General features: G+C 33.8%; 3 protein-coding genes and 1 long non-coding RNA gene across 4 annotated transcripts; 2 read left to right on the plus strand and 2 right to left on the minus strand.

Annotated features, from left to right (window-relative positions):
- Nucleotides 1-4,860: 4,860 nt before the first annotated feature.
- LOC144569279 (putative cinnamyl alcohol dehydrogenase 5) lies at nt 4,861-8,972 on the plus strand. Its single transcript, XM_078319546.1, has 5 exons — nt 4,861-5,074; nt 7,271-7,384; nt 7,488-8,004; nt 8,160-8,313; nt 8,524-8,972. The coding sequence occupies exons 1-5, from the start codon at nt 4,956-4,958 to the stop codon at nt 8,727-8,729; spliced, it is 1,110 nt and encodes a 369-aa protein (XP_078175672.1). The 5' UTR covers nt 4,861-4,955; the 3' UTR covers nt 8,730-8,972.
- A 1,109-nt stretch (nt 8,973-10,081) lies between these two features.
- EMB2217 (Pentatricopeptide repeat (PPR) superfamily protein) lies at nt 10,082-12,675 on the minus strand. The gene has a single exon (XM_078319921.1). The coding sequence runs from the start codon at nt 12,585-12,587 to the stop codon at nt 10,239-10,241; it is 2,349 nt and encodes a 782-aa protein (XP_078176047.1). The 5' UTR covers nt 12,588-12,675; the 3' UTR covers nt 10,082-10,238.
- Nucleotides 12,676-13,499: 824 nt separating this feature from the next.
- LOC144569281 (GTP-binding protein ERG-like) lies at nt 13,500-18,224 on the minus strand. The gene is made up of 9 exons (XM_078319548.1): nt 17,708-18,224; nt 17,303-17,392; nt 16,860-17,008; nt 15,963-16,121; nt 15,702-15,768; nt 15,221-15,328; nt 14,995-15,134; nt 14,002-14,123; nt 13,500-13,690 (listed from the first exon to the last, which is right to left on the minus strand). Exons 1-8 carry the CDS (start codon nt 18,143-18,145, stop codon nt 14,024-14,026), a joined length of 1,251 nt encoding a protein of 416 aa, XP_078175674.1. The 5' UTR covers nt 18,146-18,224; the 3' UTR covers nt 13,500-13,690; nt 14,002-14,023.
- On the plus strand, nt 14,380-15,156 carry LOC144569283 (uncharacterized). Its single transcript, XR_013516034.1, has 2 exons — nt 14,380-14,512; nt 14,978-15,156. It is a non-coding gene; the product is annotated as an uncharacterized LOC144569283 (long non-coding RNA).
- Nucleotides 18,225-25,500: the final 7,276 nt, after the last annotated feature.

Here is a 25,500-nt window from a genome sequence, read left to right on the forward strand (position 1 = left end):
ATCGAATAACTCAGAAACAGGTTCAATGCTGCATTCACTCGAGGACCACGCGAGTCGCATGGGAGACCATGCGGGTCGCGTCACTAGGGTCGCATGCGAGAGCATGCGAGTCGCGTGAGGGTCCAGAGAGGCAAAGTTGAGGATGAAATCTGAAACCCTGGAAACATTATTTTAAAATTGACTGAAACAAACATTTATTTTCTTTTGTCATCTTCTGTTATTGAATTTAGAAATTGAAACAAATTCAAACCAAGTTTGTCACTTCTAGTACCTAACTCAGATTAGTAGGAATCCAGAGTTGAATTATACCGTCCCTGAGGATCGATACTTGATTATACTATACGGATAGGATTGTGCACTTGCAGTCTTAGACGAGAGTTGATTCAAGGTTTTTAAACGGGTACAGCTAGCTGTACCTGAGACTTTGTAACATACTTTTGTGCGAACACTTAGCACTATATCTTAATCAGTAAAAGCTTCTAGGAATCTTATGTCAAACATAAGGATTGAATCTTAGAGTTGGAGTGGCTCCTCCTCGTCCCCCTCCTCTGCCTTTAATGTCTCTTCCTCTGTCCCTAAAAAAGTAAAATCCTGACAAGATATAGACAGACTAGACAAAATTAGTGATAAATGTAAAAACAAAGAATCATTGAGTGTAGGACACTAAAAAGAAGTCAGAACTATAGCTTTGGAACCATAGTCTGCAAGAAAGAGATGGAACAAAATTGAAAATATAATTTATTTCTCTCCAATCAAATGGTCCAAAAAACAGCAACATTTCAATCATTATTTTTTTTTTTTTAGAGGAATAGAAGCATCAATATATCATATGTCATTCATATCCAAACCCTCAAAAATAAAATTATTATGATAAATAATCTATTGCCATATTTAATTTGTAAAATAACAGTATACAAATAAATGATCTACTATTTCATAAGCACCACAAAAGGAGCAAGAGGGATCACTGGCCAACCCATTTTACAAAGATTATATTTTGTTCAAAATTTTATTTCTTTTAAATAACCATGAAAAAACTTTTATCCTTGAAAGAATTTTATAGTTCCATATTGAAGCAAACTCAGTATTCACAATGTCTCCAAACTCAACCTATTAGTAATAAAAGAGACCGAATCGTCTGCCCCCAGAGTCACTGCGGGTGGGCCCTCATTTAAAAACAGTAACAGTAGTTAAACCTTTTAACAGTAACCGGTCCCACCCCGCAGTGACTCTAGGGGCAGGAATTTTCTGCACCCCGGGGGGCAGAAAATCCAGTTCCGTAATAAAAATGTATAGAAAAACGACCTACATGTGACCATCTCCACAAAAGAGAGTCACACATAGAAAAGTCAAGATGACAAGAGCTCAACTAAGTGTGAAGATTATTCCATTCAATTAAGAGTATACCAGTCAATTGTCTATTGAATTGGATTGAGAAGCAATTATTAGGAAAAGCCTCAATACCTAGTAGGGTTGTTCATTGGATCCGGTTTAGTCAGTTTTGAACCGAACCGAATTAGTTTGGACCAAATAGTTTGATTTTTTTGGTTTAATGGTTCAGTTCGGTTTGTTTTTTAAAACTGAATTATAACTTCAGTTCGGTTTAGTTTGGAAATTTAAAAAAACAAATTAACCGAATCGATCGAACTTTTATATATTATGAATTTGGTACAGACTGCCCCGGTTTTTTTCTTAATCAGTTGCTTTAAATACTTCGGTTTATTTTTTAATATCCTAGTTTATTTCTTAATTCCCTGGTTTATTTCTTAATATACTTCGGTTTATTATAAATAAATTGTCTTAAATAAAAAAATTAATATATTTCGGTTTGAACCTAACAAACCGAAATAAAACTTTGGTTCGGTTCGGTTCGATTCGGTTGCAATGCTAAATCGGTTCGGTTCGGTTTTATTTTTAAAACCGAATTATAACTTTGGTATACTTAGTTTGATTCGGTTTCAACCAAACTGAACCGATAAACACCACTAATTTACCAGTAAATCAGAATCAGTTGTAATAGTAAAAATAAAAAATAAATAAAGTAAATCGGTACGTTTGGATGAAATGAGAATAGCTAGAATAGAGTGCTATTCTAGAATAGGAGCTATTTGGAATAGCAACGTACATCCAAATAATATTTTTGTTATTCGGAATAGTTAGAATAGCTGCTATTCTCTATTCCTTGTAAATGTTGGAATAACAACTATTCGAAAGTGTGAAGAGAGAAAAAAAAATACTTTCTTCTCAGATTTCCGCTAACACAGTTCCGAAATTATAAAATTGACACCACTTCTGTTATCTCTACGTCGTGACAATTCATTTGAGACCCCACTTGCCTAGCTATCTTTCCTCTTAATTAGCACCTTGTTAACACTATTTTTTTATCGGTTGTAGCTATTCACTATTTCAGATTTACAATCCAAGTAATATTTTTACTAATCGGAATAGCACCACTTTTATACTAATATAAAAATCACTATTTATTTTCTATTCTCATTTGCTATTCTTAAATTTTACTATTCTAGCTATTCTAACTTCCGTACCCGAAAAGAACAGTCTAACCATATGTCGTTTCAAAATAAAATTGCAGTGTCATTGTCTAACTATCTAGAGAAACCAACATAACAATGTTGGCACCCTTAATCACCCTTTTCCAAAAAGAGAACATTGAAAAGAATAACATGAACTATCATATTTGACATTTTGATGAATTTTCACATACCATGTATCTGGAAATTTTGAAATCGTACCCACCATTTATTCAAAAAAGTCTGATTGAACCGATATAAATCAATAATACTCTAACCCGGCCCCTTGAGCTTTACTTTTACAAATTGCAACCCAAGCAACAATAAAATATTTATTTCTTAACAGAATGACCTTCATATTATAAAAAAAAAAAAAATCCACAATTGATTTGTTAGAAATTTATTTTAAAACTCAAAATTTAAATAATATTTATTTTAATATTAACAGTTTTTAGCTTTATGAATTATAGAGCTAATTGTGAATTAATTCTTTTGATTCAGTTTCTATATAGATGCTCATTATTCATTGCCTCAGAAAATCAAATCCAATATATTTTGGATATCAGCTGTGTGTGGTATCAATGCACTTTGCGCAAGCAATTAATCAATTTCCGTTTGAGCTATGCATGATGACCATTCATTCCTCATATTCAACAGTTCAATTTCATTAATATATATAGAAACTGTAATAGAGAATGAATGCGATTTTAATTGTCATAAATGCACAGATTTATCTGTGTTATTGTTATTTGTCTATAAATAATACATGATACTTGAAGAGCTAATTATCCAATAACCCAATAATTCATTCAACAATTCACATTCTCTTGCTCTTCCTATTAGCTCTATAATTCATAAATTCAATTTCTATTCTCCCACAAATAAATATTTTCTTTATAAAAACATATTATTCTGCTATCATTGTTGAAAGAAGCTACATCAACTTCTACCACGGTTGCGCCCGAAGGTAGAGGAATACCGGCGTAACTTGGGGCAAGCTTAACCGATTATTCCTGCGCTTAGGGCGGGAAGTTGCCTTAGGTCCGCATTTTGCAGCTCCGGGTAATAAAGTTTTAATTATATTCTTGATTATATTTTTTAATATAATTGTTATTTATTTTATTGATCAAATTTCAGATTTAAAAACTAGTTGGTTAGTTAATATTTTTCCAACATGATTAAGTTTCAATTTGACCTTAGAGGGCATCTTAAAAACTGACAACCAATAATAAAATTAACAACTTATAAAATTAAATAATACCGTCAAACTACCAACATAAAAAATAAATTGGAAAACAAGAAAGACAATACTAATAGTACATAAGATTGAAAATTAAAAGTGAAATTGTAAACAAGAGCTGAATCAAAATTTACACATTGGAGTGATCAGTTAGCCCATAAAGAATAAAGAATAGAGAATCCATACTTCAGGACGGTAAACGAAATGCGTTAAAGATCACAAAAGAAAATATGTATATATTTTATACTCATCTAGTAAGAAAAATAAAATAGTCTAAATAGTAAATATCAAATGGCTGATTATTCGTTTAAATTTTTTCCTTTTGAAAAATAGCAATTCGAGTTTTCCCGTTGCTTCTAAATTGTGAACAATTTCATAAAAGTTGATTTTGCAGTTATATTCTAAAGGTCGAGAAAGTGAGAGAGAATTAAAATTTCTAGTTAATTATATTTCAAATTAAATTAAATTTTCTAGGGATTGAAGAGGTATATTTCGAAATATAGGTTGGATGAAAACTAATTATATCTTTATCTATTTTTTCTGACAATTGCAGACATAAAAAAAAGCTAGTATTACTAAACATTTTTTCGTCCTAACATTGACCGGAAAAGGGGTAACAAATATTTTTCTATTCCTAACTATGAGGTTTCTTGTTCTCTGATGAATGAAAAATAAATTAGATTAAAAGAAAATTCCTAACTATTTTTCAAAAAGAAGCTCTTTTACCTAAAACATAATTTAAATTAGAAATGCTCTTAATTAAAAAAAAAAAAATCAAGAGAGAGAAGAAGCATATTAAGACAGCCAATCTTGTGTTTCATGTGTCGTCAATGCGTTATTTTTGGTGGATATAAAAAAATTATTATATATAACATTAGAAAATATGAGGTAGCCTTTTTACATGTATATGACGTCAGCGGTGACGTCGGCAATGATCAGTCACGTCCGCATCGTCTGCATTAACTCAAAAGATGCTCTTTTTAAGTTAACGCATCTTTTTCAAGTTAAAGCAGAGGATACGAATTCTAAACGAACACACTCCTATCCGCTATATAAACCCTTGTGCACCCCTCCCCTTCCCTCCATCGATCTCTGCCATTGCCCCCCTCAATACATCCAATCCAAAAAATCGATCTGTTTCTCTTAAGTCTTAACCCCTCTCTCTCTCTCTCTTTTGAGAAACTACAATGGTAGCTCCAACAAACGGGAAGAAAATAGCGCCGGAGGAGGAGCACCCCCGTAAGGCCTTTGGTCTGGCTGCTCATGACTCCTCAGGCATTCTCTCTCCTTTCCCCTTTTCAAGAAGGTTCGTCTCCCTGACTCCCTCTCTCTCTCTCTATCCATGTTTCTCTATGTAGATACATCTCATGACGATCGACGCCAAGTCCAACTGGTGTAATTCTACATCAAATGATTTCATCGAAAATACTTTTGAACCAAATCTTTCTCGGATTTGAGCTCTCAGTTTTGTACTTCTTAATTTTGATTAAATACTCTCCTTGTTGACTTGATAAACATATTGATTTCATCGAAAATATTTTTGAACCATATCAAAAACAAATGTTTTCTTTCTTATTTTCTTTCTTAGCATTGTTGTGGAAGACAAATAAAGAATGTACCCGACCGCATACAATTGTGTTTTTGCGGCTTTAACTGTGCAGCTTACAATGCTGTTGATAAAAAGTGAGAATCATCATGTCCCCCACACGCCACACAGATAGACAGCATAGAAATAGTTTACGGAAATCACAGCTGCAGATTGTATTTAGACAACTATATATTAGGAGTCTTGTCTAGAGTAGAGTAGAGAAAAAAAATACGTGACATGCTGTGTCACGCTTGACGTAATTAAAATGGTGATAGATGGTCACGTTACATGTAGTCACTCCGTAATTAGACGTGACGTGATTACACGTGATATGACGTAAATTAGTCACGTTAATTTTTTATATTTTAATTTAAATTGTTGAAAATTCATAAAAAAATATGAAAAATTCTAAATAATTAAATAATGTTGCAAAAAAAAAAAATTTTGAGAAAAGACCGTTGAACATTTGATATTATTTAAAAATTTAAATTACAAATATTCATTAGACTAAACTAGAGAAAATTAAAACCAATGAGTATCAGTGATAGAACCTACACTAAAATAAAAACTTAGATATTATATACATAGGAAAAAAAATTCGATACTTTATGTTTCAAACTGTAACGTTACGTGACGTGACGTGACGTTACGTGACGTGACGTGACGTGACGTGACGTGACGTGACGTGACGTGACGTGTAATTTTCGTTCAAATGCGGTCATGTCACGTGAATAGTCACGTCATGTAATCGACACATGTAACGTAACATAATGTAAAGTTCCGTAACATGATTAATCACGCAGTGACTAATTTCCTTCGTGCTCTTGCCTAGAATTTTGTGAGATATTAGTTTTGCATACGGGCTTGTTTAAAAAAAAAATGTAGTCTTTTTTTTTTTTGGGTCCTTTCCGGAAAAAACTAAAGATAGGGGTGAAGAGCAAATCCCAGCCAGGTATGAGGTATCTCATTGTGGGTCCCAAAGGGCATAGCGGAGATTCAAAGTGAGTGGACTCAACAGAATCCACAACCGCTGTTGCTACAAAATGCGATTTCAGCCTCTCGTTTGAAATTTCGTACGAATTTTTAAAGACCTCTCTTAAAAAGTCATATACCATGCACGTTTTACACGTACATTCAGTTAATACTAAATGATAAAATTATACAGGCACGAAATTATGTGCTTTGACCTTTCATGGCATACCATTATTTACATCACTGTTACAAACAAGTTTAATTAAGTACTTTGGGTGAACGAGCTAGAACGAACACCTTTTAAAGACAATAACAGTTAGCCATTTATTTGCTAATATGAAAAGTCGAGTCTTTAATGGTAAATCTTAGAATAATATAAAGATACAAAATATATCGTGGTGACGTGGTGCATCTTTGTACCTACAGCTTGGAAGTTCAATAAATACAGAGTTTATGGAGATGGTGTTATTTGGTGCAAAATAATAAATGTGAAGTTACAGACTTACAATGTGAGGCATACAATTAATTAATTAAGTTTCCTTTCTTCTTTTAATTAATGAAGTAATGAATGCATGTGAACTTCGTATCCGCCCTTCTGTCCACCCATTTTAGTTTTCGATTTCAACCACTCACAGCCTTTTAATTTCATTTTTGTACGTAATTCCTTATTTTGAACTTAAAAATAACAAAAGAATAATACAACATATTTAAGAATAGGATCTATCCCCCAAGTATTTCTCCAGTGTTTAATTGTGAAAATATTGGAGTATTTAGCGATGCCACTTGTTATAATTTATATATCTGTCCTTAACACCAGTTCATGTATTAGATTTAGCATGCTACACTCACAACTCCCTCTTTACTAATTACTATACTTATCATCATTTAATTTAAGCTTTCGTAGTTAACCAACATTTCTCTAATTTCTACTTAATTTAATAGGAACAATGGAGACAATGATGTATCAATAAAGATATTATATTGTGGCATCTGTCATTCTGATCTCCACAGCTTGAAAAATGAATGGCACAATACCATCTACCCCATCGTTCCCGGGTAAATAAATTAAATATAATAAATGAAGTTAATTTTATTATATATAACTTATTTCATGACTCGTTCTTTTAACATCATATATACAACTTCCTTATTTTTACAGACACGAGATTGTAGGTGAAATCATTGAGGTTGGCTCTAATGTTAAGAATTTCAAAGTTGGGGACAAAGTGGGGGTGGGTTGCCTGGTCGACTCCTGCAACTCTTGCCAAAGCTGCACCACTGGCTTTGAAAACTACTGCCCAGGAATGATTCTTACCTACAATTCTGTGCCCCCAGGAGATGGTACCATAACATACGGTGGCTATTCTGACATGATAGTTGTGAACCAGAACTTTGTGATTCGCATCCCGGAGAGTCTTCCACTGGATAAGGCGGCCCCACTGCTCTGTGCTGGTATTACCGTTTACTCACCGATGAAGTATCACGGGCTTAACACGCCAGGACAGCACTTGGGAGTTGTGGGTCTCGGTGGCCTGGGCCACGTGGCTGTCAAATTTGGGAAGGCCTTTGGAATGAAGGTGACAGTTATCAGTTCCAGCCTGAGGAAAGAGAAGGAGGCAATTGAGAGGTTGGGTGCCGATGCCTTCTTGGTTAGTAGCAATGCCGAACAAATGAAGGTAATTATTATCTTTTTAATATATGACATGCACATGTCTGATTTATTTTCCTGTGTAAATGATTGTGGAAAGTATATATAAAAATAAAGCATTGTCATTGATTTAATTCATTTGATCATGGTCTTTAATTTACTGCAATATATATATACTTTTAGGCTGCTATGGCTTGCATGGATGGAATAATTGACACTGTTTCAGCTACACATGCCATCCCGCCTCTACTAGGACTTCTCAAACCAAATGGCAAGATGATATTGGTCGGTGCACCCGAGAAGCCCTTGGAGGTCCCTGCCTTCGCTTTAATTTTTGGTAATTACATTTTAGCTTTTATTCCTACAAACTACTTCAATTTAACTGTCAACAATTGTCATTTCAATTAGCATGGTATTGGGTATATATGTTAAAGTTGTCTTTATTTAAAATTTCCAATTTCTCTCTATTTTTAAAGTTTACTTTTAATTAATTAGTCATATTTAATGTTAATAATAAAACATCTGTTGTACATTTGTATTGTTACAGGAGGGAAGACTCTGGCTGGAAGCTGTGTTGGAGGAATTAAGGATACACAAGAGATGATTGATTTTGCCGGAAAGCATAATGTAACAGCCGACATAGAATTGATCAGTGCTGATTATGTAAACAATGCGATGGAGCGGCTTGCCAAGTCGGATGTCAGATACCGTTTTGTCATCGATATTGCCAAAACCTTGAAGTCAAATGTTTGATTCAGTTGTTCTTGCATTTGAAATGAAATAAAGAGTTGGAAGTGATGCATGGCCTCGGTTATGTTATAGTACAAAATAGCAATGTTATATTGTTATATTACGATGAGTATGAGTTTTGTTTTTTTTTATAATATTCATGTAGTATGTTGAAATGTGCAGTTTTATCTGCAATTATAATAATTAAGAATGAAAGATATGAAAAGAGGATGGAAGAATAAGGAATTGCTCGATGGTTTGGCAGTACTTTTTCCTGGATTCACTAAAACAAGGACCATTATATTTCCCTATCTGATACTCTAAAAACTATATATAAATCATGTCTCTTTCTTTTATTTAGAAATTGTTGTTTGCAGTCCTAAGAATCAGGCTAAGATGATGCTCATAGCCGATTTTGCACATAAAATGAAAAATTAGGAAAATGTATGGGGTGCAAAGAAACGGAAATCCTGATACCTCAGACGAAGCTGTCTGACCTAATTAATCAAGAAATTCAGACCGCTTGCTCCATTATTAGGTAGATATTCGGTTAAATTTGAACATTCCATGAATTTTGTACAATTGGAGAGGAGATCTGAGCTCCACTACAGGACTGAAAAACTGCAAATTACACGCACATTGAAGATGGTTCAATGAACCTAAAAACCTCATGATCAACTCTCTTAATGTACCGAGACCAAGTATTAAGCAGGGATAGATAAAAAATAATTCAAAAATCTACTATCTTACATTATATTAAGTTTGTTAACAATATTTGTTCAGCAAAACCACAACCATTGACTGACGAATGGTGATGATAACCATCCATAGGCTTGTAAGAGGCATTTGAATTTTTTTTTAAAATAGCATCAAATTTAACTATTTCAACGAAACAATTAAACATGTTGGATGTGATTGTTATGAAAAACAGTTTCCATAGAATCAGTGGAAACAGACTCCACCGATCCACACTATTTTCCGCTCATTGTTTTTTTATTTATTTTTTCAAATTATGAGTTAGAGTCAAGTCATCCAATACACTTTCAAATTCCTGTGTATATTAAAAAGGTTTTCACCACTTTAGTTTCAAACTCATGACTTCTCACATGAGAGCCATGTGCCATTGCCACTAGATCAAAGACGAACTCATTAGTTGTATTTTGCTTAGTCTTTTAGGCAATAACACAGACCCAATAAAAGGCATATAGATGTCTCACGTTCTGTTATTACAAATGCTTGTGAACATTATATCAGAGAATTCACTTTAACGTGAGAGAGAACTTGCCAGTCGCTGCCAAGAATTTCAAAAGAGAGCACAAATGCCAACTTGCTATCGCTAAGGTTTATAAATAAACAAAACAAAAAAGAAACGGAGAGAGCACAACTGCACAACGTTTCATTTTGAATGTTACTATACATGCTTTCCCACAACACAACAAAGAGACTCCACATAAAATAAGTTATTAATTATACTAACCCTCCTAAAAAACCAAGAATATCAAAGAAAATCTAGGATCAAATAAAAATAGTTTACTAATACCTCCCTTTGGAGAAAGGTTTAGGAGGTGACAATGACCTAAGCTCAGGTGCCGAGCTAGGAAACAACACATTGAGCCTATGCATCAACACGTCCCCTTTAGATGGTATTTCATTCAACAAAAACTGTTGTACAATCGGTTTCTTAAACCATTCCAAAACTGCATCCCCAGGAGCTCGCAAAACGACTTTACTAACCTCAAACGGCGACTCAAGAGATTCCAAAACTTGTGCTACGACCATTTTGAGTGTGGGCCCAGTGACCAACTTAATCCGACGTGGGACAACCCCATAGTACAACATCCTCTTCCTAAACCTATGCAAGGTATGCACCACAGATACCAAAGCAGCGCCTACTGATAGATTTCTCACATCCAAAGACCATGCAATATGTTGGTCAAAAACTATGGCTTTTGGGAATAACTTGTTTTCATACGCCACTTTCCATACACACCTTGCACGGTTCATCTGTCCCATTAAAACTAAATAATTTAACAGCACATTAACAAAATACCGAGCTGCATTTTCTTCAGATTCATAGTCTATCCCTTGAAAGAATTCACGAACAAAAGACAAAACTGGTTTTTTCCTCTGTTCAGGCCCTGTGAATAAGTCACACAAAAACTCATGTGCCTTGTGGTTGGTGATGCTGAGTATCTCCATGATGGCACGCTCATTAGACTCCACCTGGCAACGAACTAGATATGCAAGGATCGAGGTATAAAGAATCAAATCAACCTTTCCTGCAGACCCCACATAGGTTTCAAGTAGGGGCCGGGCCGATTCGTACATACCAGTTTTCATGCAAGATTCAAATAATTGCCTGATAATGAAATTGTTGGTACGGATGCCGGCTGAGTCCATAAATTGAAGCCACTTTAAGGCTAATTCAGCCGACCCCTCTTTAACATAAACCATTAACATATCGCTTGCATTTACCTCTACAGGATAGCCACTTGCTTTCATTTCAAGTAAAATCTTTGCAGCCAGATCAATCATTTTTTTCTTGGCTAAGAGAGTAAGTAAAGAGGTGAAGGTACCTAAACCAGGTCGTACACCTGCATTGACCATGGAACCATAAGCCCACATGGCAGACTCCACCTGACCCGCAGCTGAGTGCATCTCAATCAAACAAGCATATGTGGCAGGTGTTGGAAAAAATCCAGCCTTTTCCATTTCATTAAACAAAGAGGCAGCAGCATCTAATTTACCTGATTTTGCATTGGCCTCTACCATCATGGTGTAAAGGCTGAAATTGGGTCGAAATCCTACCCGCTTCATCTCTTCCCAGATATCCATGCCTGCATCCAACTTCCCAGCTTTGACCAAAGCCTGAATTATAGATGCATTTATGGCATTAGTAGGTTTATAACCCAAATTTTGCATCTCTCGATAGAGCCCCATTGCTGCATCTAATCTCCCAGCCTTTCCCATGGAGTCAACCAAAGATGAATAAATTCCAAAACAGGGTTTGGTCTTGTTGTCCTCTTTCAATTTCATGTCACTAAATAGTTTCAAAGCTGAATCAAGCCGGCCAGACTTAGCAAGAGCGGGGATCATCAATTCATAAGTCTCTGAATCGAGAGAACACTGGCTTGTCTGCATTGATTCATATATCTCAAAAGCCTTGTAATGAAGCCCCTTTGTCAGAAACAGGGTAATCATAGAATTGAAGGTCTGCGTGGTGAATTGTGTAAAGTTGCGATCTTTCAGCTTCTTGAAGCATGCAAAAGAAGGTTCTAGCAAGGAGGCATTTGCAAGCAACTGCACAGCAAGGTTAAGGGAGGGAGTGAAATGAGATAACAGCTCCTGATCCTTCTCTCCTAATGAAATCATTTCATCGAACAGGTAAAGGACATGCTCAGAATGCGTCGACCCCTCCAATCTCTGTAGAACTAAATTGAACAGGGGCTCAGACTTGAGCAGTTCACACCAGCTCTGCCTCCTGGCCCAGTTGAAGAGGGACAAAGAAGGGGTGGGATCAGATGAAGGCAAAGAGGAGATGGACGAGAGGAGTACGGACAGAGAAGGAGGAGAGGGGAGGGAGTCCAGGCGTGAGAGGAGGTCGGGGCCCCAGGGATGGCGGAGGGCAAGAGAGGCAAGACGCGCGGCAGCGACGGGGTGGGAAACAGGGAGAGGAACGGAACCGGCGAGGAAGGTGGAGTCTTGGCTGGGGATAACGGGTCGGGCGCCGGGGGAGGTGGAGATAACCGAACCCGATTCGTCTAGGTAGTCTACGGTGTCTGTCCATTTGGGAGGAGTAGTGGTCGCGTAGAATTTAGATAAAACTAGTGTTTCGGTGGCGAAGATGGAGGTGAGGTGGCGCGACCGAAGGAGACGAAGCATGATCGAGTGTTGTTAGTCAAGGTTCTGTACAATTAGTACAAGCTTGCAACAGAGAGAATGCCCACAATTAGTCTTCTAATTCTGCAAGTCCTCTGGTACTTTTTCGAGAAGCCCAAAACTAGTCTTCTACTCACGGGCTCCTCAAAATATATATAAAATAAAAGATTCCAAATTTTCTCTTATCTTTGGGCTGACTTCAACATATCTAAATGAAGCTAATTTCTCTTGATGGCAAATTTAGGTATGAATTCTCACTATTATATAATAAATTTTGAAACTCCACACGTGTAGTTTTTATAGAGCTTTTCCAAACCGGAAAAAAAAAAAAAAAAGTTTTTTGATAAGCTTGACGCAAGTCAGTGGTCTAAAAATCTATTTTTGGAAATAAAACATTCACAAATTGGATAAGAGTAGTACTAGAATGGATGATCTCCTAAAAAGTCCCCGTGTGTTACTGATTCCAATTGAATTTCATTTCTAACCTACCTTGAATTTCATTTATAACCTACCTTAAACTGTTTGAAAATAAAAAATTGAAGAAGAAGATAATAATAAATTCTGAGGTTGAGAACTTGAGATATATACTCATAACCATAAGATTAATATATTCATGTAGATACATATCAATTGATACCTGAGATTGTTAATCGAAAAATATGTTTATCCTAAATAAACTACGTCTAACAAGTGCAAAACACACTAAAAAAATGAATGTCAAGTTTTAGAAAAAACAATACAATTCAACTCCTTTTCTAGTGATGATCGACGGTAACAAGTGCATATGAATAGCAAATACGTGAATCTATTCTCATCTCGTGTTCTCTGATAATTTGTGATACAAAACTATTACATTTTATCATTCAACTTTCTATACAAGTCTTTACATTACCTCCTTTCAACCCTTTTTTTTCTCAAACAGACTATTCTATTTCGTAAAGAGAGCAATATTCATAAAATTATGAACTACTATATAAAATGTTGCAAAAATGTACATCTTGTCAACGCCATGTTTAGAAAAAAAAATCACCAGGGGATTTTCAACCATGTCCTTGTAAGATTTCGTGTAAATTTTGAATAGCTGATTCAGCTTTGCTTTGAAGTGTCTGCAGGATTCCAGGTAGAATCAGAAACACAGAATTTCACAAAAAAAAAGTACGACAAAATAGAATATATATTTCAGGAGCAGTCTGTTCCTTTCCATTTGTATTTTTGAAACTGTATCCATGCAGGAATTATCAACTGCTGCATTTCAGTATCTTTTCTTGAACAAATAGCCAGCACCCGCATATATCTCAAGGCAGACGAAGGGCTGGAAAGTCAGGTAGCAGTCAATGGACATGTGTGTTATGCTATCAACAAGCAACACAAGTTTCCAACCAAAGTCGAACAAATTAGTGAGAGGACGAGAAAGTACTCTTTAAGAACTGATGCGCAATTTAAGCGCCCTTTCTTTTAGCAACTTTGACTTGAAGGATCAGATGAACCTCTCTTTTGAATATGGATCTCAATTCTCGGTTTGCTTCGATCCCAATTCTCCTACAATGACAATAATAATTTAAAATAATGAGGATGACGGGAACAATAACTATATGATAATAGCGATGATCATAATTACAAAAACAAACTTATGTCCACCTATCATATAATAAAAAAACTAATTTTCTTTTGGTACTACTAAATCTTCAAGAATCAAAATTGCTCTAAAAACAGAAATATCATACATTATTCCTTCAAATAAAATTCTATGAACCTTGGGATAAGTAATCTCATATTTAAGAATTTAAGAAATAGGAGAAGAATGTATCTGCAAGGAAATTTTTATTAAGGCTTTCCTTAATTGTCTTTTGATGTTTCCATCTTGGATTCTAATTTTCATATTTTGATAATTTAGAGAGGAAAATTCAGATATACATATACATACATACGTACATATATATATATATATATAGAGAGAGAGAGAGAGAGAGTGAGAGAGAGTAGGGTTAAAATGCACCATTGGTTTTGTGCCCCAACCATACCCCATCTCTTTATCTCTATTCTCAAAGTTCAAATAGTCAATCTGAGAGGCTCAACATGATCTCCATATTAAAATGTGCTTAGAGACCAAATTTTATATTTTTTGGAATTTTTTTACTATTTTTTTAGATAGGTACAAAATCACTGCATCTGGATAGTGTCCAGATGCAGTGATTTTGTACCTATCTAAAAAAATAGTAAAAAAATTCCAAAAAAATATAAAATTTGGTCTGTAACCACATTTTAATATGTATATCATGGTGAGCGGTTCAGATCGACTTTTTGAACTTTATAAACGAAGATAAAGACGTGGGGTGTGGTTGGGGCACAAAACCAATGGTGCATTTTAACCCTACTCATATATATATATATAGAGAGAGAGAGAGTATACCCGATTTTAGATCCTTTCTTTCCAACAAGAATTTGGCGCTGGCTTTGTTTTTGTGTTATAAAGTGTTGCTCTATTCTAATAGAGCCATCTCTAAACTCCTTCCATCCCATCAATTTATGGTCAATCACATAAGGTATTTCCTTAAAAAAAAAAAACAGAAAACATTCACAACAGGTGAAAAGGATGCAAGAATTTAAGTTTTACCAAAAAAAAAAAAAAATAGTACCTGATGAATGTGATCAAGCATCCGTTCCCGCACAACCTCCATAGATATATTTTTCATCACTTCTTCTGTTATAACCTCCGGCTCTTCTTCCCATGGCCTTTTTACTGCCTACAATTATTCCATTGAAAACAAATAGTTGGTTATTACACACCTACAAAGAAATAAAAATCTTACATATAAGTGGTCATTTCATAAAATGTCTTGAAGTTTCAGTTACGACAAAACTGATACTATATATAGTTTCCAATTGGTGCTGATGATTATAATAAAAAACATCTTACTGTTTACTTAATTTTTATATAAAAAATAAATAAATACAGCCTTGGTACAAGCATGCAACTAAAGTTTACTACAGTTGAATTTAGATGTAGCAATAACTTATAAATAAAATATGCATTCAAGAGGAGAATTTTCAAGTATTGCACAAGAAAAAACACCATTTAGCCCAGATACCATGAAGTACCATTTCGTACGAACATACCTGGTCCATCAAGTATTGCTCAAGGTCTTTTACACCAGCACCTTTTAGCCCAGATATCATGAAGTACCTACATTCCAAAAAGACCACTTGATATCAAATCTGACTTGCCCACCACAACTATGTGAAACAAACAAAGAAAAATTATATATACGACATAAGCAAATTGACTAAAACAATCAACCACACACGTGGACACTAATTGATTACAACACAATTGCGCGGGTGAATGCACACATGGAAAAAGAATAATATGTCATATACCGTTCATATCCTGGGAGATCTTCAAATTCTGTTGCAACTTTCAACAAATCTTTCTTATCGGTTACCAAATCAACCTTATTCATGCAAAGTATCCTCTTTTGATCAGGCTGCTCCTCCTTACCTAGTAATTTTATCAACTTTATAACCCTTTTATCGGGGCTATAAAAGCAAAACAAACAAACCAACATATAAGAATTTTCTTTGATGTGTCTGCTTCTTCAAGTAGTTCAATTACTGAATACAATAATTGATAATGAAAACATTAGGTCTGTCGATCTACCATGCAAAACACCAATATACTCTGCATAATGAATACCATAAATAAGTTGGATAACCCAAAACCAATTACAAACATCTCTATCTCACAATAAAGCAAACAGAACCCTCCTTTTACAGTTTCTTTATCATTTCCTTTTTTTCTTGTTTTATATCAACTGCTTCCACCCTTACTGTTCTCTCCATAAATGAGAAGCAGAAAGGGGAATACCTCTCCAAAAGATTATTAACCATAGGGCCCTGAGCCCTTGAAGTTTTATACATTTGCAAATTTAGACCCTAGAGCTTCAGATTTCACATTTTGGTTCTTAAACTATCCAAATGCTTGGGCGGTCATCTTTTAGGCAGAAGTTGGATGAAATCATAGTCACTGGCTCAGTAATAACATGCCATGTGCCATTTTATACTAAGATGTCCCAACAAAATAAAATATTCTACATCAGTGCTAATGAAGATTTTCATTCATTTTTTATTTCAAATAAAAATTATTACGGGGAATCCAGGGGCACAAATTAGTACAAGTAAAAACTTGACAGCAAACAAAATGCTATGTTGGAGTTTTTGGCAGTGACGTGTAATTTATACTTCAAAGAAAAGGCATAAGAAAAAAAGAGACCTTACATGGTTAAATGCCTATGTACGTCAAAAATTACAATTAACATATCATATAGGTTGATTGTATTCCAAGCACTCTCCACTCGAAATCTAACATCAGTTGCCTTAGGGTATCCGTGAGATCCTATCATCAACCCTGGTGTATCAAAGAAACACTGCAAAAATAAAATACAAAAATGCAGTAAACAATAAGATGTGTGAAATAAAAAAAGGGAACTTGTACAACATCTACCAGAATAGTACAACATATTCCATGCCAGCTTGAACCAGGTGAATTTTCTATTTCTTTTTGTTTTTGTTTTCACCTTCTTTGTTTACAAAGATGCTCCATAGATCAAAACTAAGAACACCCACCACTTCAGGGTCAATTTCGAATTAAGCATTAAATTTAGCCAAAAAATACATAATACTTGGGAAGTTTTGGTCCTGTACCAAGTAATGAAACTTACAATTTGAGTATGCCCTTTGGTAATGACTCCCAAAGTTTCATGTGTGGTTGTATTTGTCTTTCTTGATACAGCTGCCACTTTTGTTCCCACCTAACATAAATGTAAATAAAAAGAGAATGGAGTGGTAGAATTGTAAATTGTAATTCATTACTGCACCAGATAGGTAAAGATATAGGCAAAAAAAAGTTGTGAATGAAAACTGTCTTCATACATGGAACTCCAAACCAAAGACAGCCTTAAATGTAATTGTCTAAAGAAACCAACTACTGTGCGGTATAAAGTGAATGGCATTAGAATGGATCTGAATGATGTAATTCTACTAAATATTCAAAATAGACAAGTATAAATTCGGAAGGTATGAAATACAAATCAGACACGGAGTAGCCACCAAAAATAGAACTATACCATCAAATTAGTCAGACACGATTTCCCAGCATTAGGCGCGCCAATAATTCCCACGGAAAGAGACATTTGGTCTTCTTCTCTTACCACCATATCATCTCCCTCTTCCACGTTTTCAGGCGATTCCATCGCAGCTTCTAGAAGGGATCTGGCAAGCCTACTCGCTCTCTCCCTCTCTTTCTCTTCTTGCAATGGAGATTGCATCTTCTTACCGAACAGAGCTTCATCGGCTCTCGCTCGGTAGTATGAGTCCAGTCTAGGATTTGATTGAGAAGGAGAGGGGGTGGAAGGGAGGGTGTAATCTGAGCCATCAAAATCGGGATTTGGAGGAGACTCCGAGTCAGAGGCTGTCTGGGCGGAGAAGAGGCGGATAGGAAGAGAGACAAATGATCGGATAGTTACAGAGGTAGCGGCGGCGGAGGTGAGGCGGAGAGCTTTCATTGTGGGCTGGTGGAATTCTGATAGAGTCGGGCAAGAAGGGTTTTAGGAAGGGTTCTCGATTCGGAAATTTTTTAACCGTAGAATTAAGAAAATGAAGAGAGAGAAACAGAAAGAGAAATCCGAACAAAAGTAGATTTTTAATAAAAAAAATTGGCATAAACAGACAGAGAAATCCGAACGATGGTATAGATTAATTAATTAAATTTTATGGTATAAATAAAAAATTTGGTATAAGATTCTGTGTTGGATACTTGGATGTTACATATTCGAAATCTGAACAAAAATAGATCTTTAATAAAACAAAATACAAATTGCAACAACTTCTTCAGAGACGGTCCAGGAACTAAACGAGGCAGTGTTCAGCTCCTCTGCACAATGTGCTCCTGGACCTGACGAGCTCTCATTTCTATTTTATCATACCGGGATGTAGTCTAACAAGATCTATTTTCTCTATGTATCTACTTTTATGAGCATAAACTAGATTTACATATATTAAATAAATCAATTATATGTTTGATATCTAAGAAAAAAGATGTTCATCTCATTAGCAAATTTTGATCTATTAACTTAGTGAATTGTAGCTTTAAGATTCTCTCAAAGATCCTAACTAATCAATTAGACCCTATTATGTCTTCTATTATTGATGCTAATCAAATCAGCATTCATTAAAAATAGATATATTTTAAATAATGTCATTCTTAGTCAAGAACTTATCCATTATTGTAAAAATAAGAAGGAACCTGATGTAGTTATAAAAGTAGATTTTAATACATATTTATATATGTGGCTTTTAAATGAGAATTCATACATATCCAAAGTGTCCAAGTGACAGCACTGAGGACAATTAGAAAACCTGTGCGATCGGCAAGGCTAAGAGAGTAAGCAAACTGAATCAAACTATCACAATTGTGCCAGAGATGCATTACCTCTTGACTTTTTCCTAACCAGAATCAAACCTGTTGAGCTAAGTCACAATTAAGAAACAAATGATCTACTGTTTCATGTTGACCACAAATGTGGCATTGAGTGTTACCGATCCATCCTTTTTTATTAAGATTATCTTTGGTCAGAATAAGATTATGTGTCACTAACCACATGAATATTCTTATTTTGGAGAGAATTGGTAAATGCCACCAAATCATAGCATTGGTTGGTTGGTACCCACCAAAGTTTAGAATAGTGTAAATAGAGCGAGTGGAGAACTTCCCTGAATTTTTCCATCTCCAATCTATCTTGTCATGCGGCAAAGTGAATGAAGTAGAGCTAATATAGCAAGCAATTCTAACCATTCTATATAATCTACACCTAACAATTATATTCGAAATTTCAAAACCTGACCTTGAGTGTGTATGACATCAGCTAACAGTACTGTTTTATTGGTGCATTTAGAGAACAAGGAATAGTATTTAATAGAAAGGGAACAATTTTGGTACCATTGATCTAACCAAAACCTAACTTGAGTTTGTAAACCAGGAGTATAAGTAGTACTCATATCCCCAATATGACTAATTTTATTCATAGAAGACCAGAAAGGAGAAGGGGAAACTGAATGGTTGCTAATATATTTGTGTAGAATAAGGGTTTTCCAAAGGCCAACATAGTCATTATTTTTAAGTTTCCACCACCACTTAAGCATAAGGGAAATGTTCATTTGTCTAAGGTCTAGAATACCTAATCCTCCAAATTTTTTAGCTAACCTAGGTGTATACCAATCTAAAAGGATGTATTTTTTCTTCCTTGAGTTACCTTGCCACATAAACCTTCTTCTAATTTTGTCTATCAGTTTAATAACAGTAAGAGGTACTTTATACACTGAGAGAGCATAAAGTGGAATAGCAGAAAGTACTAAATTTAACAAGGTAAGTCTACCACCTATAGATAACATATTGCTTTTCCACAATTGTAGCCTACTTTCTACTTTATCAACTAGGAAAGACCAATCAGAAATTTGTAATTTTTTATAATGTAATGGAAGTCCTAAATATTTCATTGGAAAATCCCTCCAAGAGCACCTGAACAAGCAATTAAGAGCTGAATTACGATCTATATGTAAGGGGAACATTTCTGTTTTATCATAGTTAACTTTGATCCCAAAGATGGATTCAAAGGCTAGCATGGCCCACCATGCAGCTTCCACATTAGTTTCTTGGGCTGTCAAGAAAAGAATTGTATCATCTGCATAGTGACAATTGGTAATGGCTCTACCTTCGACACATTGGGGTCCTAAACCTTGTATCACATTAGCAATTCTACCTTTAGAGAATATTTTACTCAATGTATATGCAGCTAAGATATATAAAAAGGGAGATAAGGGGTCCCCTTGTCTAACTCCCCTTTTACAATAGAAATATGGACTAAGTTCCCCATTAATAGTCAGACATGATTGGGAGCTATGCAACCATTAAGTGATCCATTGGATCCATCGACTACCAAAATTCCTACCATGAAGTATTTCTAACAGATAGTCCCAGTTAATCTTATCATAAGCTTTTTCAAAATCTATTTTAATAACTACCCCAGCTTGCTTATTAGTATGACAGGAGTGCAAGATTTCCTGACTCAGGATGACATTATCTAAAATGTATCTATTCTTAATAAATGCAGATTGACTATTATCTATAAGTCTATCCATAACTAGGTCTAGTCTATTAGTAAGTAATTTAGAGAGAATCTTAAAACTACAATTAACTAGACTAATGGGTCTAAATTTCTTAACATTATTGGCATCTTTTTTCTTTGGTATGAGGCAAGTTTAACTTTATTATTTATTCGATTAAATTTCCATTATATTCAAATTGAATCATGGTGTTCATCTTAAATTAAAACTACATAAACTTCCAACCTAATTTTTATTCATGGATTATCAAACAATGATTTGTAGGATGGGGTTGTATGTATGAGAAGACATTTTGCTTAAAAGAGTATGTGAATTCATATGTCGATCGATATCATATGTTGCAAGAAAAATGTGAAATTATTTAACTTTATTCATTCACGTTTAATTTATTGTTAGACCAGATGATTTGAAATTTTGAACTGAGCAGATTCAAATCGATTGTCTTCTTCTTACAAATAATAAGAACTATTGAGAAATGTGAGAGGTTACATATTTGAAATCTAAATAAAAAAATTTCTTATAGATAGATATTATGATAGTTAGGTAACTTCACTTCAAACTTTATTGAAAAAAAAATAAGCACTCGTCATCTTCAACACTTCGTGGTCATCCTCCTTTTGAAATATGCTCTCTTCAAAAACATAGTAACGCAAATCAGTAAAGAACAAAATCTGTTGCGATTATAACTAGAAATTTGCGTGATCAAGCAATCAATCTGTTGATGTGCAGATCTGATCATCGATCCTTATGAATAAGGACAAAATATACTTTTTTTTTTCTTTTAATTGTTTGATTGCTCAAATAGATTAAATTATACCAAATGGTCTTTTAGAGTATATTTCTTGTCCGCTGTGATCATCAAAATATTAAAATTTCCAATTTACTTCTTAAAATTTTAAAACTACATTAGTTTGATAATCATTAAAATATCATCACACGATGTGGAGACCAAGTCAGAAAAAATTAATCATAAGTCTATGCACTTTTTCTCAGAAAAACAAATGAAGAAGAAAATTAAAGTTTAGGATGAGCTTCTGAATTTAGATAATGAGGAGATCAATGGTGAGAATGAGAAAAAGGGGGAGGTGGGGTAAATAGGATCCTTAAGTTGTTCTCTAAGTTTAAATTTTAGGAAGCGGAGAAAGATAAATGAAGAAAAATGAAAACAAAAAATCTCCTATTGTTTCAAATTTTATTCCCTTCCTGTATAAAAAATAATAATCGTACATTTCTTATCATTTTGTTCCATTTTTTTTTCTATTTCTTCCTAACTTGATAGCAGGCCCCATAAACCAATAATAATAGTAATAACTAATGTTTTAAAATATGGTTTCATTCATGCAAGCAGAAAATCACTGCATACAATATATGCAGTATGCGGCTGCATGTGCAGATTTTAATACATATTTATATATGTGACTTTTAAATAAGAATTCATACATATACATATTCATATGTGTATTTGAATTTATTTCCGCATAAACAACATAAAGTGTGTCTTATTATATGTGAAAAATACAATAAATTTTTACATAATAATTAATCAAACCTGCTAGCTGCTTCATAATTTTAATTAAACATGCTTTCCGCATAAATAACAAATAATGTATGCAACAATTATAATCTTCATAACACATATTTAATTTGAGATTTTGGATTGATTTCGCATAAATCACATTAAATTTTGATTTCATGCGCCGCATATTAAATTTTACATCTACATATCCGCATATGTGGCCATATATTCAAAAATGCATGACATTCTGAACACAACTGCTAACTACATAGACATATACGACCACATATAAAATCCATATAGCCACATTTTAAAACACTACTGATAAGATCTAGATTTTCAATATTTGTTAGAATTGTGTCCCGTAAAATAGGGCAAATCAACAAATATGTTTCTTTCATAGTTTTAGTCCATGGATTTTCTTCACAAAGGCATATATTTTCTTTATTCCATCAATGCTGTTGTTGCTTATTATTAATATTAAATAATGATAGTAAGATAAAATTTAAATATTATCCAGGAAAATCTTTTAAGACATGTTTAGTTGTCATGAGCAAGTTTATAAATAGTGTTTATCACGTCATAGCGGAAAGCCTACAAAAAAAAAACTATAGCGAAAGCTATGCTACATAGCATTTTTTTTATTTTTATAAAAATTATATCATATATTTGTACTAAATATCAACATTATCTAAGTCTCATAGAACAATAAATAATATCAAATTAATTAAAAAATTATAATATTTATATTGAACCAATATAAATCCAAATTGCAACTCAAAATATCCATAATGATACTAATATCATTAACTGATCTTTTTTTATTCAAAATATATTCAGCATCATGACATAATCTATCTTTTTTCTATTTAAATTACAAAATAACCTAGACATCATGGCATAATTAACTATCTTAATCTATTCAAAATATTCAAACTACCATATAGTAAGTATCATTTTGTTACTTCAAGAAATATCTTAATATATTCAATTTGAGCATTTATTTAAAGCTCATATAAATTGAAAAGAAAAAAAAAACAACTCATATTGCATAGCGCGCTGTAGCTTCCTTATTTGATTTCATTTGATGAATCTCTCATTTAATAATTAATAGTTTAATATAAAGCATAGTACGTCAATTGCAAAAAAAAATTACGGTTAAAATTCAATCTGAGTCTTTATTTAAAGTCCATATAAATTGAAAAAAAAAAAAAAAAAAAAAAAAACAACTCATGTTGCATAGCGTGCGCTATTTGCGCTACACGCTATGTGTTATAGCGTCCGTAGCTCAAATAGCGCATTTTGATGTCATATATAACTTAGCGTTTAGGGTCCAAAAATGTTATAAGGACGCTATAGCGCACTATTTATAACACTGGTCATGAGATATATTATGCTAAATGTGATTTCACGGGTTTACAGAACCCAGAAATCCAAATTCATGAATATGCAAAAAAATAGTTATGAAACTGAATTTTTTTTAGTTACCTTCTCAATATTTCAAAATTTTGATAATACCATAGATTTCTAAAACAAGAAAAAAAAACTTAGCACATCCGCACTGTGGTTCTGCACATGAGTTTTTCTCTATTTCAATTTAATATGAGTAAATTAAAGCTAGAAACTCATACGGAGAACCACAGTACGAACATGGTAACTTTTAATTTTGCACAAAGGTTAAAGTCCGAATTTTAACTAAAAAAATATCAAAGAGAATATACTTAAGTGAATATTCGGTTGTACTGTAAGAATATTTTTGAGAAATGACAACACCCTTCCCTTTCTCTCGGTACTACATCCTCGAGCGAAAAGGAGAATAAGAGAGAGGAGAGGAATCAGAATCGAGAGTGCAGTATCGTCGGAGCTCAGAGTGTAGAGTTTCATCTTGATAGAAGCGCTACCGTGAATAGATCCAGTCATCGTTAGAGCACGGCGGCGATCGAAGAAGCGGATCCGATCGTGGAACGAGAGGGGAGGGATCTAAGCCGAGCGGAGCTGATTGGACCTGAAACTGCGGTATCATCGGAGCTCAGAGCGTAGAATTTCTATCTTGATCGAAGCACACAGTAAGTAGATCCAATCGTCATCAAAGCGTGGAAACGGTCAAAAAAGTGAATCTGGTCGTGGACCGAGATGGAAATGAAATTCTAAAATTGAATATGAATGTAAATGTTTACTTATATTTTATGTTATATGAGGAGATAAAATTTAGAATTTTGTAAATATTTTTTTCTTATGTTAGTTGTAATTTTAACCACTAACTATAAGAGAGAGAAAATAATATTTTTGAGAAATGATTTGAGAAATGCATCCACAAGTAAGAGAGGCATAAAATTAGATAACAGGTAAGAAAAATATTTATGTACTAATATTATTTATTTAATTAAATTAGAAACAAAATAGTTTTTAAAAATAGCTACAATTAAGAAAATTAGAATTAATATTGCATTTTATATAATCAAATTTGCTTTGCAAAACCAATTGTGTAAATCATATGCGCCAACAAGAATGGAAGGAGTATTCGCAACCGATACTATCGGTATACCGTCGCAAATACTCTTCCATACATATAGTTAGAACTCCAATCAAAATTTGCTCTGCAAACCCAATCAAATATTCAACATTTTTTTCTTGCTTCTTAGGCATGTTTTGTATCATGAACAGATTAAAACTCCAATCAAAATTCATGATGTACTTGAAATGTAGTTCGCCAATTTTTCTGTATCTAATTGGTGATGAAACTTTATCTTTTTGTCTACACTCATCTTATCAATAAATCTACGTCATATCTGAATGTCAATATTATGCTAAATATAAACTATGCACAAATTTAAGTTTTATACATGAATTATTGTTCCCATTAATTGGTCATCCGAAAACTTACTTGGATCTCATATTGGTTGCAAGTTCTAAACTTAAATGAAAAAATTAATTGTAAGTACTTAAAAGTTGAAATATTTAACTCTATTTTATTTACTAAAAAAGAAAAAAAAAGTTAATTTTAGGAATATTATACATAGCTTTCAATCTCTCACTCTCTAAACTAAAAGTCGAAGAACTAGATTGGAGCTAATTGTCTATTTCCCCATAACAATGTGAAACCCAAACACTTTGAAAAGTTTCCAAAGTTTGGACCAGCGAATCAAATTCTTGATTCTTATATAAGGTCCATTGAAAAACGCATTTGAAATATGCTTTTTTTATCTGATACATGCCCATACA

This window comes from Carex rostrata, chromosome 18 (genome assembly GCF_964058835.1).
Source record: "Carex rostrata chromosome 18, lpCarRost1.2, whole genome shotgun sequence".
Taxonomy (NCBI): domain Eukaryota; kingdom Viridiplantae; phylum Streptophyta; class Magnoliopsida; order Poales; family Cyperaceae; genus Carex; species Carex rostrata.

Coding starts and splice junctions, on each gene's coding strand:
- LOC144569279 (XM_078319546.1), top strand. CDS start 4,956: ATGGTAGCTCCAACAAACGGGAAGAAAATAGCGCCGGAGGAGGAGCAC. Junction 5,075..7,270: donor CCTTTCCCCTTTTCAAGAAG/GTTCGTCTCCCT, acceptor TTAATTTAATAG/GAACAATGGAGACAATGATG. Junction 8,005..8,159: donor GCAATGCCGAACAAATGAAG/GTAATTATTATC, acceptor ATATACTTTTAG/GCTGCTATGGCTTGCATGGA.
- EMB2217 (XM_078319921.1), bottom strand. CDS start 12,587: ATGCTTCGTCTCCTTCGGTCGCGCCACCTCACCTCCATCTTCGCCACC.
- LOC144569281 (XM_078319548.1), bottom strand. CDS start 18,145: ATGAAAGCTCTCCGCCTCACCTCCGCCGCCGCTACCTCTGTAACTATC. Junction 16,122..16,859: donor GTACATAGGCATTTAACCAT/GTAAGGTCTCTT, acceptor TTGCTTTTATAG/CCCCGATAAAAGGGTTATAA. Junction 14,124..14,994: donor AAGAAAGGATCTAAAATCGG/GTATACTCTCTC, acceptor TTGTCATTGTAG/GAGAATTGGGATCGAAGCAA.